At 41.3% G+C, this 16,897-nt stretch overlaps 2 protein-coding genes across 3 annotated transcripts in view; one reads left to right on the top strand and one right to left on the bottom strand.

Annotated features, from left to right (window-relative positions):
- Positions 1–11,152, bottom strand: part of hk2 (hexokinase 2) — a 41,997-nt gene extending 30,845 nt beyond the window's left edge. Inside the window, exons 1-3 of one of the 2 annotated variants that reach the window (XM_058069765.1) lie at positions 10,899–11,152; positions 5,183–5,345; positions 1–149 (exon numbers count right to left, since the gene is read on the bottom strand). In XM_058069765.1, coding sequence (XP_057925748.1) covers positions 1–149; positions 5,183–5,345; positions 10,899–10,961 — 375 coding nt within the window. In that variant the 5' untranslated portion in view covers positions 10,962–11,152. The remainder of the gene's footprint in view (positions 150–5,182; positions 5,346–10,898) is intronic. The other variant, XM_058069764.1, reaches the window with a different exon arrangement.
- Positions 11,153–12,163: 1,011 nt separating this feature from the next.
- On the top strand, positions 12,164–16,857 carry figla (folliculogenesis specific bHLH transcription factor). The gene is made up of 6 exons (XM_058069767.1): positions 12,164–12,358; positions 13,634–13,780; positions 13,860–13,910; positions 14,000–14,152; positions 15,774–15,813; positions 16,598–16,857. The coding sequence occupies exons 1-5, from the start codon at positions 12,173–12,175 to the stop codon at positions 15,789–15,791; spliced, it is 555 nt and encodes a 184-aa protein (XP_057925750.1). The 5' UTR covers positions 12,164–12,172; the 3' UTR covers positions 15,792–15,813; positions 16,598–16,857.
- Positions 16,858–16,897: the final 40 nt, after the last annotated feature.

Genomic DNA, 16,897 nt, shown 5'->3' with positions numbered 1-16,897 from the left:
CTCAGAGCCGCTGCCTCTCATTAGGTGTTCAGGAATAGCATATATTTGATTTTCCATGTCCACTTTTGGCTCGCCGTTTGCCATAACTGTAACCAGTAGCACCCTGAAGGTGGATCCACCAAGGTCAAGGGCCAGGAATTCTCCTTGTTCTTTAAACACAAAAGCACATAAAAGATGACATGAAAAAAAAACAATGTGTCAAATTTGCACAACTATTTCTAATAGTGAATGTAATATTCTTAAATAATACATTTATTTATAAGTGCTTTTCTAAATAAAAAAAAGGACACTGAACACAATACAGACAAAACAGCATAGGATAAAAGCAACATGAGCACTGATGGAAGGACTTGAACATATGACTTTTGAGTCTCCAGTTGAAGATGGGGAGTGAGTGGATATGGATGTCAGATGGTAATGAGTTCCAGAGTTTGGAACTACACAGCGGCTGAAAGCTTTGCTCGCCATGGCAGCAGAGGCACAGTAAAGTGAATGGAAGAGGAGGATCTGAGGGAGGGACCAAGAAGGGTAATGTGGAGGTGGTTATATGTGGGGGTCTGTGGCTGTGTGTGGCCTTGAAGGTACGTGGAAGGTATGTGGAAGGACTTTTTAGTCTGTTCGTAGGATCGGGGGATGTAATGAAATGAGGCGGCTCTGGTTCAAATCCAGTTAGCAGAGTTCAGGGCCAGTTGAAGTTGATGGAGAGACTTCTGGGGGAGACCAAAAAGGAGTGATGTGAAATAGTCAATGCGGGACGTGACCAAGGGTGGAGGCAGCATGGATAGCGAGGGACGGGCGGAGACGATTCATGTTGTGAAAGGTCAACATCAGCAAATCAAGTGAAGTTGTTGAATTGTGATTTACAGGACCGTCTGCTAGGGCGGCACGGTGGACTAGTGGTTAGCGTGCAGACCTCACAGCTAGGAGACCAGGGTTCAATCTCCGGTTTCCTGTCCCACAGTGTCCCCACATCATGCCATGTGTCTATTTGCCTTTAGACATTAGTAAATTAGCTTCAATGCTAACATGCTAACGGCTACCATGCTAGCACCTAACTACTACTAGACATGCTTTATATTGGCTTTCCTACCAATATCCGATGTACAGATATTATCCAGCACTTCATTAGCACTAACATGCTAACGGCTACCATGCTAGCACCTAACAAGACAGCCTCAGGTCCCGAAAAGTTTGGGTCAGTCCCATAGTGTCCCCACATCATGCCATGTGTGTATTTGCCTTTAGACATGAGTAAATTAGCTAAAATGCTAACATGCTAACAGTCATCATGCTAGCACTTAGCAAGACAGCCTAAGGTCCCAAAAGTATCCAAAAACATGCTAGGTTAATTGGTGACTCCAAATTGTCCATAGGTATGAATGTGAGTGTGAATGGTTGTTTGTCTATATGTGTCCAGGGTGTACCCCGCCTCTCGCCCAAAGACAGCTGGGATAGGCTCCAGCACCCCCGCGACCCTTGTGAGGAAAAGCGGTAGAAAATGAATGAATGAATGAAAGACCGTCTGCTATCCACCCAGGCTCTTTACCTGAGGGGAGGGGGAAACTGAGGAGCTGTCCATGGTGAGAGTGAAACAGCTGACTTTGAAAGTGATGATTGTGTTGCATTCATTCATTCATTCATTTTCTACCACTTTTTTCTCACGAGGGTCGCGGGCATGCTGGAGCCTATCCCAGCTGTCTTTAAGCGAGAGGCGGGGGTACACCCTGGACTGGTGGCCAGCCAATCACAGGGCACATATAGACAAACAACCATTCACACTCACATTCATACCTATGGACAATTTGGAGTCGCCAATTAACCTAGCATGTTTTTGGAATGTGGGAGGAAACCGGAGTACCCGGAGAAAACCCACGCATGCACGGGGAGAACATGCAAACTCCACACAGAGATGTGGAATCGAACCCTGGTCTTCCTAGCTGTGAGGTCTGCACGCTAACCACTCCACCGCCGTGCCGCCTTAAACTATTCATTCGTTTTCTAGGCGGGGTGATTGTGTTCCAATTAGAAGAAATTCAGTTTTGTCACTAGCCACGTTTACATGAGGAGTTTTTCTCTTTCCGAATGACCTTTCCGAAAGCAATGGTATACATGGAAAGGAATATTCCAATGGCGTGTCTACATGCGCCGCTATAATCAACCAGAATAGTCAATGGGGCATGTGCAGTAAAGTGTAAACACCAACATCACGTGATACCGACTTCCTGGACTTTTTCTTTCACTTGTTGGAATAACTCCGTATTGCCAGTTTTTCCTTCGTCCAGTCTTAGTTTGAATCAAAAACAAACTTTCCTTAGCAGTCCAGTGCCGATTGCTCGCCTCCATTTTTTTTAAATGGAAGAACGTCTGGAGCTGCGTGTTACGTCATATCTCAGCATTCGCTGAAAGAACGCACCCGGGAACAGGAAAAGATAAAGTTCAATCTTGCTAATATTTTATAATTAAGCTCGGCACATGTTTTATATAGATATGTATTTTCTTTTTGAATAAAAGTGGACTTGTGAATGGCGTATAGAAGGGTTTAGATTCTGTTCCACAGATGGCGCTAATGCACACCAAAGCTGCTTGCCAACCACCAATAAACAACAGAAGAAGAAGAAGAACGAAGTCTGACAACTTTCTGTTTGAGCGGGTACAAGATACCTCAATCGGATTGTGGAAAGGAATATTCCAAACCTGTGAATCCCATTATATATTCATTCCGATTGGCACTTTTCTGTGGGAATGAGGTGTATACAAAGGTTACATTCTTTCCGTTTGAGCAAATAACCTGAATGGAATTGGAATATTTGGGTCTATGTAAATGTGGCTAGTGTGATGAGAAAGTTTGTGGCAAACAAGGATTTGTTATCAGATACACAGGAAGTAAGGAAGGAGGCAGGGAGTGCGGAGTTTGGTTCCACCAAGCAATGGAACTGGATATTGAACCTGCAGAAGATATTGCTAAAGGGGAAGAGGTAGATGATGAAAAGAACAGTATATCCAGGTATATAAAGTAGGCCATTCTTTTTTAAATAAATATCGGAAAGGTCAAATATAATCTTTTTTTATATAACAAATCCTCAGCCAATAACAAAAGAATACATTATAAAACAGTGCCTGGTTTACGAGGACATTTTAAAATGTCAACAACTCAAAAATACCAGAGTATTTTTAAGTAAACATTTTTCAAAAGACACAATATGTCATTATTTTGTTCCATGAATACCAACGTGTTAGCTACATCAGGCTTAGCGGCTGTATAACTTGTACATGTGTGGTAGAGCTTGTTTTGTAAATAACTGATTTTGAAAGTACGGCAGACATCGCACACATTCCTCATAGTGGGGTTTGGAACAAGTTTTAACCCTTAAATGCATGAGTGACTGGACCCTACACTCTTCCATAAGTGGGTCAAAAATGACCCATACTAGAATTAATGTGTTTTTAAGCCATTTTTGCCATTTTGGTTAGGAATCATGCTATAGCATACTTCACTATGCCAATGCTATATTATTCCAGATTGACAGTATCTCAGACAGGTGTAATATCTATACTGCATATTATATTTTACAAAAACTGTGCTAGTGTTAGCTATTTATAAAGTATGCCCAACAATACATATAGTAATGTTAGCCAGCTAGTGTCAGCTAGTTATCAAGTAGGCTAATTTGTTGATAATACAACTTTTGTGTGTCATGAAGGACACACAAAATATCATATGAAGATAATACTTACGTATATGTATTAGCACTTGATGTGTAAAATAATCTTCCTGAGGGGTGATACGTCTGATATAGTCTGTGTGGTCTACAGTTAATTTATTCCTGACAGCCAAAGTTGATAAGAATCAAAGGTTCCTATTGGATTCCATAGAAAATGCATGCGGGTCATTTTTGACCCACTTATGGAAGGTTGGGGTAGTAACACAAAAACTAAAATTTCTTAAAATGTATAAAAGATAAGTTAAAAATTTGAATGGCATGATATCAAAAACATGTTTTTTGAGCAATACCTGGAATATGAAATGATAACAATTTTTAATTTACGAAGATATTTCAAGAAAACAACCTGACCTGGTCATTTTTGACCCACTTATGCATCTAAGGCAGGGGTCTCAAACGCGCGGCCCGCGGGCCAAATGTGGCCCGCAGGACACTAGTTTGAGGCCCCCGTCTTGATATGAAAGTTTAATGTTAGTGCGGCCCGCGCAAGTTTGATATGGATGCTGTATGGTATCATGTACCCAGAAAAAATTATTACGTTTGATTAATGTTCATGTTAAAGGTTAAATAACTGTTAATAGTTATCCTCCCTATCCATGTGGAAGTGGTAAGTTTTTGGCTATTTAAGTTTAAAAGAAATAACTTGAAGGCTACCGTTTAGGTCGCTAGCTCTCTAGTTTGCGAGTTAGCATGTGTCTCAAGACCCTGCAGTTGCGCAATATGTTGTAAATAAAGAGTATAAATGTGACTATAGTCGTGTTTTGTCATGTCTACAGGGCTCTAATAATGCTTTGTTCATTTTAATCAGAAAAAAATAATTTGTCTACCCACCAACTATATGTGGTTTCTTAAGTTTTTATTATTTGCTGTTTTATTATTATTATTTTATTTATTTATTTATTACTGATTGATTGATTTTCTTTATTCTTGATTTGTTTATTTATTTTTTATTTTGTGTAGAAAAATTAAAAGTAAGATAATTGGAACCAAAGCAAAGTTTTTACATTTTTTTGTTTTTAATAAATGCGTTTTTTTGTTGGTTTTTTTTTTTGATAACCTGATGCGGCCCAGTCTCACCCAGACCCGAGCTCCAGGGGCCGCCAAGTAAATTGAGTTTGAGACCCGTGATCTAAGGGTTAAGTTGGTGAAAAATATTTTTTTAATGTTCTGGATTCGAACTACCTCCATATTACTGAGTTAGTGCGTATTCCTTGCCGACGTCTTCCACCGCAGACGTGATAGCCTGTTTTGCTAGCCTGCGGGCTTCTGCTCCACCCCTCCTACAACCTGCATGCAGGCATGATGGAGATACAGTGCTAATCAAGTCAATATCGATATCAACCATGTGTTTGGTTTTGATATTATGCTTGAAGTCAATGATATTTTAAAAATATCAATATATCGCCCGGTCCTAGTACATAGAGTATATTAGAGTATAGTACATATATAGTACAAAATACCTGTTCCATCAGGTGTTGAGAGCACATAAGTTGGCAGCATCTTGACAGCTGCTGTGGGGTTGGTGTCTCTGCAAAGTCCTTTGTCCATTTCCCGTCGGAATCTCACAGATATATCCATCAGCGTTTCATCTGGAAGCTGGAGGTCGTGTAAGTACTTGTCCAACTAAACCACGAGAGAAAGAACACACAAGATATGCACAATAATCTTAATAATCTCCGGATGTACCTTTACACAAATAACACCTGTGCTAACGTTATCAGGGCTCGACAATAACGATGTACCGATGGCCCGGGGCAAGTTAAAACAAAATTCGGGCAAGTAAATCCAATCAGTGATATTCCTGTTGGGAAGTGCACTTTGGCATGCCATACTGCCAAAGCGGTTCTTGTTGAGTGTTGGTAAAACACGGACTACGTAATTCCGGTGGTAATTTGCAAACCAATCCTTGCAAATTTTGAAATGGACCAATCAGAATCGTTTATTTAGACCGCGGTCCATGTTTTACCCACACCTGTTCTTGTTCGCGATCAACCAATCTGCGATCGTTTGACTACGAAAACATCGATCATGGCGTCCCATGCCAACATTTGAAGCGGTCACAAAATGAAACACCACCGATTACATCAGGGGTCTCAAACACATGGCCCGCGGGACACTATATATTCAATATTCATTCATTCATTTTCTACCGCTTTTTCCTCACGAGGGTCGCGGGGGTGCTGGAGCCTATCCCAGCCGTCTTCGGGCGTGAGGCGGGGTACACCCTGGACTGGTGGCCAGCCAATCACAGGGCACATATAGACAAACAACCATTCACACTCACATTCATAACTATGGACAATTTGGAGTCACCAATTAACCTAGCATGTTATTGGATACTTTTGGGACCTTAGGTTGTCTTGCTAAGTGCTAGCATGATGACTGTTAGCATGTTAGCATTTTAGCTAATTTACTCATGTCTAAAGGCAAATACACACATGGCATGATGTGGGGACACTATGGGACTGACCCAAACTTTTCGGGACCTGAGGCTGTCTTGTTAGGTGCTAGCACGGTAGCCGTTAGCATGTTAGCATTTAAGCTAATTTACTAATGTCTAAAGGCAAATAGACACATGGCATGCAGGGTCGCGGGGGTGCTGGAGCCTATCCCAGCCGTCTTCGGGCGTGAGGCGGGGTACACCCTGGACTGGTGGCCAGCCAATCACAGGGCACATATAGACAAACAACCATTCACACTCACATTCATACCTATGGACAATTTGGAGTCACCAATTAACCTAGCATGTTATTGGATACTTTTGGGACCTTAGGCTGTCTTGCTAAGTGCTAGCATGACGACTGTTAGCATGTTAGCATTTTAGCTAATTTACTCATGTCTAAAGGCAAATACACACATGGCATGATGTGGGGACACTATGGGACTGACCCAAACTTTTCGGGACCTGAGGCTGTCTTGTTAGGTGCTAGCACGGTAGCCGTTAGCATGTTAGCATTTAAGCTAATTTACTAATGTCTAAAGGCAAATAGACACATGGCATGCAGGGTCGCGGGGGTGCTGGAGCCTATCCCAGCTGTCTTCGGGCGTGAGGCGGGGTACGCCCTGGACTGGTCGCCAGCCAATCACAGGGCACATATAGACAAACAACCATTCACACTCACATTCATACCTATGGACAATATATTAAACAAAAATTAAAAATTAGATGATATCATTATGGCAGTCTTTTCATTTTACATGGGACAAGTTCGGGCAAGTAGTTTTTACCTTAAGGATTCCCCATGGGGAAGTAATTCTTGTTTTTAACGTCGAGCCCTGGTTATCCCTTTTTTTTTCACTAAATGAATATTTTAAGTCTTAATGATGTTCCCGCCAACAGTGTTTCGATTACGGAAATGACACGGCTGTCTCTGCTCTTGACGAGCGGCTGACGCTCTCTCCTTGACTTTGTGGCCTTTCTGGCCACTGCTGTGTTTCACATTCCAATTGTCTCCTCCTCTTACCGTCACCTGCTGTCCACTCCTGAGCCAAGAGTGACACACTTCTGTTCTTTCATCGCTTCCTCAGCTTTGTTTTAATCTCTGCAAATATTAACTTTTCATCATTCTGTGTAATGCGAACAGAGAATGGTTTAAATACATCAGCTCGCTCCTTTATTATACCTAATTAAAATTGTTGAACCAGTGGAAGAATTTACATTTTACACTGTTGGATCTCAAGGGGGTTTTAAGTAGAGCTTCAGATCATTCAGATCAAACGGGAGTGAGCCAACACAACTGTTAGTGAATGTGTGTGAATGGCTGTTTGTTTATATGTGCCCGTGACCAGTAGGGGGCACCAAGAGCATTCAATAGTGGGGAATGGGGGTGGGGGGGGGGGGTTGCTGGAGCCTATCCCAGCTGTCTTCAGGCAAGAAGCGGGATACACTCTGGACTTGTGGCCAGCCAATCACAGGGCACATAGACAAACAACCATTCACACTCACGGACAATTTGGAGTCGCAAATTAACCTAGCATGTTTTTGGAATGTGGGAGGAAACCGGAGTACCCGGAGAAAACCCACGCATGCACGGGGAGAACATGCAAACTCCACACAGAGATGCCCGAGCAGGGAATCGAACCCGGGCCTCCTAGCTGTGAGACCTGGCAAAACGGCAACAGCAACAGAGTCAACTATAATGGGTAATATGAATGGAAAGCTGACTGTAGGGGTGTTATTTCATGTCTATAGGGCTCTATAAATATTCATTCATTCATTCATTTTGTACCGCTTATCCTCACGAGGGTCGTGGGGGTGCTGGAGCCTATCCCAGCTGTCTTCGGGCGAGAGTCGGGGTACACCCTGGACTGGTGGCCAGCCAATCACAGGGCACATATAGACAAACAACCATTCACACTCACATTCATACCTATGGACAATATGGAGTCGCTAATTAATCTAGCATGTTTTTGGAATGTGGGAGGAAACCAGAGTACCCGGAGAAAACCCACGCATACACGAGGAGAACATGCAAACTCCACACAGAGATGCCCGAGCGGGGAATCGAATCCGGGCCTCTTAGCTGTGAGACCTGGCAAAACGGCAACAGCAACAGAGTCAAATATAATGGGTAATATGAATGGAAAGCTGACTGTAGGGGTGTTATTTCATGTCTAGAGGGCTCTATAAATATTCATTCATTCATTTTCTACCGCTTATCCTCACAAGGGTCGTGGGGGTGCTGGAGCCTATCCCAGCTGTCTTCGGGCGAGAGTCGGGGTACACCCTGGACTGGTGGCCAGCCAATCACAGGGCACATATAGACAAACAACCATTCACACTCACATTCATAACTACAGACAATTTGGAGTCGCCAATTAACCTAGCATGTTTTTGGAATGTGGGAGGAAACCATGCAATGCACGGCGAGAACATGCAAACTCCACACAGAGATGCCAGAGCGGGAAATCTCCGAGCTGTGTGGCCTGCGCGCTAACCACTTGTGTCCACAAGCAAACAAACAGACAAAAGTACAAATGCCAACATAAACATAAATCCTCCGTGCTGTGCTTGGTGGAGGTAAAAAAAAAGCATTACGGAGCACAAGCATTATGGAAACAAGCAGAGAGTTGCAGCAAATGGAGGGGGCACTGTCAAGGTCCCACATTAATGCAGAAGCTGTTCGGGGCACTAAAGGACTACAGTCTCTTATTGCCATTAAGGCCTATTATAAAAATGTCTGCCTCAGGGTCACAGACTGGAACTAAATGGTCACATTTTGCAAGTACAATTTCAGACCTTGAAAGTAAGTTTTTCAGCTACTTGTGCATTTGCCCATTTTATTTTCATTCATTCATTCATTCATTCATTTTCTACCGCTTTTTCCTCATGAGGGTCGCGGGGGTGCTGGAGCCTATCCCAGCTGTCTTCGGGCGAGAGGCGGGGTACACTCTGGACTGGTGGCCAGCCAATCACAGGGCACATATAGACAAACAACCATTCACACTCACATTTATACCTATGGACAATTTGGAGTCACCAATTAACCTAGCATGTTTTTGGAATGTGGGAGGAAACCGGAGTACCCGGAGAAAACCCACGCATGCACGGGGAGAACATGCAAACTCCACACAGAGATGGCCAAGGGTGGAATTGAACCCTGGTGTCCTAGCTGTAAGGTCTGCGCGCAGCCCACCTATTTAAATTCATTCATTTGCTACCGCTTTTCCTCACGAGAGTCGTGGGGGGTGCTGGGGCCTATCCCAGCTGTCTTCGGGCGAGAGGCGGGGTACACCCTGGACTGGTGGCCAGCCAATCACAGGGCACATATAGACAAACAACCATTCACACTCACATTCATACCTATGGACAATTTGGAGTCGCCAATTAACCTAGCATGTTTTTGGATACTTGTGTAAGCGCTAGCATGATGACTGTTAGCATGTTAGCATTTTAGCTAATTTACTCATGTCTAAAGGCAAATACGCACATGGCATGATGTGTGGACACTATGGGACTGATCCAAACTTTTCGGGACCTGAGGCTGTCTTGTTAGGTAATAGCACGGTAGCCGTTAGCATGTTAGCATTTAAGCTAATTTACTAATGTCTAAAGGCAAATAGACACATGGCATGCAGGGTCAAGGGGGTGCTGGAGCCTATCCCAGCTGTCTTCGGGCGAGAGGCAGGGGTACGCCCTGGACTGGTGGCCAGCCAATCACAGGGCACATATAGACAAACAACCATTCACACTCACATTCATACCTATGGACAATTTGGAGCCGCTAATTAACCTAGCATGTTTTTGGAATGTGGGAGGAAACCGGAGAAAACCGACGCATGCACGGGGAGAACATGCCAACTCCACAGAGATGGCCGAGGGCGGGATTGAACTCGGGTCTCCTAGCTGTGCAGCCCCACTTCAGACCACACACCTCAGAGACCTGGGTTCAATTCCCCCGATCTCTGTGTGGTGCAGGCGTGGTTTTCCTCCCACATTCCAAAAAACATGCATGTGAGGTTAATTGGTGATGTGATTGGCTCGCCACCAGTCCAGGGTGTACCCCGCCTCTCGCCCGAAGACAGCTGGGATAGGCTCCAGCATACCCGTGACCCTCGTGAGGATAAGCGGGAGAACATGAATGAATGAATGCTCTTGGGGGCCCCCAAACTGGTCACGGGCACATATAAACAAACAGCCATTCACACACATTCAAACCTATGGACAATTGTGTACAATATGGTCTTTACAATTTCCTGTGTGGCCTGCATGCCAACCACTCATCCACCTTCCCGCCATGGTGGGTTATCGTCCAGCAAAAGTTATTACTGCGACAGGCCAAGTGCTTGCGTAATTTATTAAGCAAAATATGATGGCGTCTCAATGTCTGATTTCCTGCTGTGCTATTTCTGCTCTGTAGCCCGTCTTACTACCCGGGCTAAACGCTAAAAAGAAACTTTTAACAGGCTTGTTCTTGTGACTTTCAGGTGTATATATATATAAAAAAACTAAATTACAGGCTAGCTAAATGTCCTAACTAAAAGTAGCTGATACAAGTGAACGCCTCTCCGGCCTCAGCAGGTGATGGTGTCACATATTGAGACAACACCACTACCTTCAACCAGTGTTACCAGTTTGGCCCGTCTTCAAGGTGGCTTTCGTGGTATAGTACCGAGTAAGCACGCACTAAAAGTCTTTTCAACGGATTTGTATAAAACACCAATATAGTTACTCACTTTAAGTACTTGATCGTCATGGAGTTCGGTGGAGTATTTAGCAAGTAGACTCGAAGCCAACATTGTCGATCCTACTTCTTCAGCTTTTGCAATAGTTCAACGTTTTAATGTTGTTTATTCCAACCGTTTCATTTAACTACCGCACGTCTCCGTTTAAACTTTTTTTAAAAACAACAACAAAATTCCAGTTTCCGGGATTCAGTAGGGTCACGCTCTCACGTCAGGTCGAGTCGCTGATTGGTCGGAAAGAGGGAGTGACGTCATGACGTGCTGTCCTGCTCCACACTGTTAGGGGGGATACTGCATATTTAGGTGTCGATTCGATACCAAGTAAATGTAGACTCATTATTACCGATGCCGAAACATTTCATGACATGGAATGGTTTTGTATATTTGCCTTTATCAAGTTTATAATTACAATAAAAGATGTAGGATAAATATTTTTAGCCAAAAAAAATCAACAACCAACTGAACAATCTATAAATACACTCAAACGTCTGTGATGCTGTGATTGACAGGAGATGTGATCTATTCGAAAATCATCAAACATCGTCAAAAATCATCGGTTTTTATTTTTTTTTGTAGGCGTCATTTTTGGGTATTAAACCCTGTTCTAATGTGTGTTGAATTGTAACTGTAGAATATGCTTCCGGGCTTTTAAAAACGAACTGCGGTCAGCAAACGCCCCAATGCTGTGTGTGTACCAATGCTGGGGAAACTCTTCTACTTTTACTGACTCGAATTCTTCTGAGTCAGTAGCTGAAGTGAATGTGGGGGATTCGATTCCCTTGAGTAAACCGTCAAAGAGCACTTGGGCATAAACTTGGGCCCGCATTTAATCACGTTTCCGACATGTTACCTGGTTTCCCTTTTCTAATGTAACTAACAGTAGCAGGGTTATGAATAAATAAATGAACGAGTTAGGAAAAAACGGTTCCGGAAAAACCCGGCAGTTGTGAATGAGTCGTTCAATACTCGCACATCTCTATGCTACAACGGACATTATGTTAAGCACGGTCTTGCTCATGAACTCATGAACATGTCATTAACTTTTTTTAATTAAATGTAGTTTTAATAGCAATAATTTAAACACACGAAATATAACTTCGCTATGTAAAAAAGAAACGAACAACAATGCAACCTAATTAAGCGAGGAACAACTCAGGTGTGGGTCTCTCCTGCCATCATCTCCCCCCGTCGCCACCTGCCGCCATGACAGTTCATTAACAGCACACGGCACCTTACATGACTCCAATTAGGCGCTGCTCGATAAAATGAAGGTGCCGGAGGAGGAGTTAATGAGTGACATTTTGAAACGTCTGACAGGTGAGTTGGCGTTGCCAGTTTACAGCAACATTGAGAAATTCAAACGAGGCAAGGATGGCTTCTACGTGGTGGCTGAGGACTTCCACGAAACTGTTAAAAAAAGAGAGCAAGTCAACGCCAAGGAACGGCTGAGGGTGAGTTAGTACTGTTCTTTTATGTGCAGTGAATGGTTACATTCGTACACTTTAACACAGTGTTTGACTTATACAATATACAGGCATTCACTGTGAAAGTTACGCTGTTCTTAAATTGAACAGAAAGGAATAGCTAGCTAATAATAGCTAGTTAGCAAGCAGCTCTATGTGGTTCACCGAGGGTGTGTGTGGATCGATCCAAATATCGATTCTAATGATACCAAAAGCAGTAGCAATATAGAGTCCTTTGGTGACATTCACAAATATTTTTGTGTGATTGTGGTTTTTATTGATTATTGTTTATTACAGATCCCCGTTAGTCCTCACTGCAGTGAAGACTATTCTTCCTGTGGTCCAAAAAAATATATATATTTAAAACTTCAAAAATAATACAATAAAAACAGTCATTACAATAAAAAAAAAATAAATAATAATAATTTGTCTACCCACCAACTATATGTGGTTTCTTAAGTTTTTATTATTTGCCGTTTTATTATTATTATTATTTATTATATTTATTTATTACTGATTGTTTTTCTTTATTCTTGATTTGTTTATTTATTTTTCATCTTATTTTGTGTGGAAAAATAAAAAGTAAGATATCTGAAAACAGTGGAATGTTTTATCAGAGCTTTTATTGTAGAAAATCGAAACCAACGCAAAGTTTATTAATTTTTCTGTTTTTAATAAATGCGTTTTTTTTTTTTTTTTTTTTTTTGAAAACCTGATGTGGCCCAGTCTCACCCAGACCCTAGCTCCAGTGGCCCCCAAGTAAATTGAGTTTGAGACCCCTGACTTAAAGGATGTATAAAATACTATAATAGTAATTTGAAGGCACAATCAGACTAAAATATTAGCTGATTTTGCTGATATTACTTAATAGTGGATCATACCAAAGATTGCAGGCTCACCCAAACCAACTGTCTTTGCCGCAGTTCACTGAACATTATGGGCCTGTAAGTATCATGATCAGCAAAGGCAAAATTACAAAGTTTTGGCAATACAGGCTCTGTATTTATTTGGTGTTGCATCAATACCAAAATTTTTTGCCCAACCTTCATTTAATCTGCAATTATCAATACTTGATCAGAGCGCAAATCAATTATGTTAAAACTGGACACACTCAAAACTGGGTTTATAATGCAAATATTGCTTTTTAAGTCTAAAAATGACTTTTTATGCACAAGTGTCTGTTAATTGAGCTAATGTATTATGAATTTATGCTGTGCTTTATTTATTCTGTGACTGTAATTTTCAATGTGTATTTCTATGCAGATAAGGAACCTGAACACCATGTTCTCTCGCTTGAAGCGCATGGTACCGTTGATGCGACCAGACCGCAAGCCCAGTAAAGTAGACACACTTAAAGCTGCAACGGAGTACATTCGATTGTTACTTGCAGTTCTACAGGACACTGATAATGTACGTAGCCTTGGCCAATGCACTGTTTTTTTATTTAAAGGAAATATTTTAGTTGTTTTAATTCCATTCTGATCTTTAGACTGATGGTAACCAGACTGACTTCATACAGCAAAGAACTGTAGGCCTCAAAGTGAGTTAATGTCTGTGTTCTTTACTGGGATGGGGAGATAAACGAGAAGAAAGGACGTAAGCATTTTGTGCATGTTTTTCCCATGACAGTTTCTGAGTATGCCGGAGGACAACATTGAAGATATCTTCACGATGCCATCAGAAACAGGAACAGAAGACGAAGATCTGACGAGTCTAGTGTTGCAACATTGCGTGATGCCTTCCTACCAGTTCATCATTCAAGTAGCACCTGATCAAAACTCGGTAACTGTTTGTTTGTTTTGTCACTGTTGCTGAAGTAGACAACTATAGAACTCCTTACCTCTAGATCAGGGGTGTCAAACTCAATTTACCTGAGGGCCACTGGAGCTAGGGTCTGGGCAAGGCTGGGCCACATCAGGTTTTCCAAAAAAAACACAAAAAAAAAACGCATTTATTAAAAACGGAAAAATATAAAAAAAATTTCAGTGCTTTGGTTCCGATTTTCTACAAGAAAAGCTCTGATAAAACATTCCACTGTTCTCAAATATCTTAATTTTTATTTTTCTGCACAAAATAAGATGAAAAATAAATAAACAAATCAAGAATAAAGAAAATCAATCAGTAATAAATAAATATACAAATAATAATAAAACGGCAAATAATAAAAACTTAAGAAACCACATATAGTTGGTGGGTAGACAAATTATTTTTTTCAGATTAAAATGAACAAAGCATTATTAGAGCCCTGTAGACATGACAAAACACGACTATAGTCACATTTTTACTCTTTTTTATTTACAACATATTGCGCAACTGCAGGGTCTTGAGACACATGCTAAATCGCAAACTAGAGCGCTAGCGACCTAAACGGTAGCCTTCAAGTTATTTCCTTTAAACTTAAATAGCCAAAAACTTACCACTTCCACACGGATAGGGAGGATAACTATTAACAGTTATTTAACATGAACGTTAATCAAACGTAATAATTTTTTCTGGGTACATGATACCATACAGCATCCATATCAAACTTGCGCGGGCCGCACTAACATTAAACTTTCATATTAAGGCGGGGGCCTCAAACTAGTGTCCTGCGGGCCATATTTGGCCCACGGCCCGCGTGTTTGAGACCCCTGCTCTAGAGTTCTGAATAAAAGTTTGGCCTCCCGGGACAGGATGCAGTATTGATATCAGAAAATAATTGAATCTATTAAAAGGCAACGCAACAAGCATTTTTGTAGGCTATATACCAGGACGACTACTAAACGATGCACTTTTGAATGTGCTAAGCACAGGTGTATGAGGTCTTCACTATAACTGGCACACCTGTGTAATATTATTCTGTCTAATCAGCGTCTTGATTTCCCACACCTGTGAAGTGTGTGGATTAGCTCAGCAAAGGAGGAGCGCTCACGAACACGGATTTTATGAACAGTATTTCAGAGAAATAGACCTTTTTTTGTGTTTCTGGGCTCATTTGCCTTTCAGTTTACCCTAATTGAGTTCAAGCGTTTGCAAAATACTTAAATGCAACCTTTTGAACAAACGGCAATCAGATGCTTCAATTCCTGAAATGACGAACCCCGGAATACATTATTAGAAATGACTTTCAGCACAATGCATTTGATTGTTGTCAACGAGTCACAAAGAGATGGAATTAAGACATCGGAACTGTGTTTGTGTTTTTGTGATTTGATGATTGAAGGTGAATAGGCTGTGATTACAGCTGCGTTACTCACACACAATTTGAAGTACATCAACTGTACTGTGACGCTCACACAACATCTGAGGTGAGGGATGTGGTGTGCCAACATTGATCAGTGCTAGTGGAGCTTTTTTTTTTTTAATTCTCATCCAGGAAAACAAATGTCTACAATTTATAACGGAGGCCTTCTTCTTCCAACAGATCTCCCTACCTTGTTGAATGATGTTTGGAAACATACCAGGTTTGTGTAGTTTTTTTTTTCTTTTCTTTTTTTTATTTACAACATATTGCGCAACTGCAGGGTCTTGAGACACATGCTATCTCACAAACTAGAGAGCTAGCGACCTAAATGGTAGCCTTCAAGTTATTTCCTTTAAACTTAAATAGCCAAAAACTTGCCACTTCCACACGGATAGGGAGGATAACTATTAACAGTTATTTAACCTTTAACATGAACATAAATCAAATGTAATAATTTTGACTAACATTAAACTTTCATATCAAGGCGGGGGCCTCAAACTAGTATCCTGCCGGCCACATTTGGCCCGTATGCCGCGTGTTTGAGACCCCTGTCTTAAAATTTGATAGATATAAAAGTTAAAAGTAAGGTAATTAATACATTGCATTGAATGCAGGGCTGATGTTTGATAGTTGAAGCTGTTAGCTTGAAGCTGATCTTCTTGCACACTGTCATGATTATCGATACGGATATTTTCTCTAAAGTAGTAATTTTGTTGACATTGTGGTGGAAATTCTGTGATGGACATTTTCACTACAGAACCAAAATACTACACAGCAGCGGTAAGATTCATAGTCGTATGCTGCCCTCGTATGGTCAAATATTTCTGTACAATTTCACTAAGGGATAGTGTAATACTACTAAGATTACTACCGTATCAATATTGCCACCAAGGCTTTATCAGCTTATTCTTTGCGATTCAGCAGTGCAATATATGCTTTCTTTTTTAGGTCAAGTGGGTGATTGATTTTGTCAAATTATTATTTTTGCTTCCCCCCCCCCCCAGGGATCGTTAATTTGAAGAAAGGAATTTTCCAGAAGATGGTGTTCTATTTCCTATTTTACTTTTGAAACTTAGTTGTAATTGGTTGTTGGTATATAAAATGTATTTGTTTCACCAAATATATCCTTGGCCACATTTTGAAGTGTACATCCAAGTGATTTTGTAAAGGAACGGCAGTGCTCCAGTTATTTGTACAATCCTAATAAAAACTTTTGACTGCCAATAAACTGAATAATGAATTGTGAGTTGTATATGCGTTATTGTAGTTTCAAATACAGTTTAATCAAAATGTCACAAGGGCTT

Source organism: Doryrhamphus excisus, chromosome 4 (genome assembly GCF_030265055.1).
Source record: "Doryrhamphus excisus isolate RoL2022-K1 chromosome 4, RoL_Dexc_1.0, whole genome shotgun sequence".
In the NCBI taxonomy this organism is placed as follows: Eukaryota; Metazoa; Chordata; class Actinopteri; order Syngnathiformes; family Syngnathidae; genus Doryrhamphus; species Doryrhamphus excisus.
The sequence above is the reverse complement of the archived record's forward strand: the minus strand, read 5'-3'. Positions and strand labels throughout refer to the sequence as shown.

Excerpts from the sequence above, each read along its gene's own strand:
- figla (XM_058069767.1), top strand. The coding sequence starts at position 12,173 with ATGAAGGTGCCGGAGGAGGAGTTAATGAGTGACATTTTGAAACGTCTG. Across the intron at positions 12,359-13,633 it reads ACGCCAAGGAACGGCTGAGG|ATAAGGAACCTGAACACCAT; the intron begins GTGAGTTAGTAC and ends ATTTCTATGCAG. Across the intron at positions 13,911-13,999 it reads AAAGAACTGTAGGCCTCAAA|TTTCTGAGTATGCCGGAGGA; the intron begins GTGAGTTAATGT and ends TTCCCATGACAG.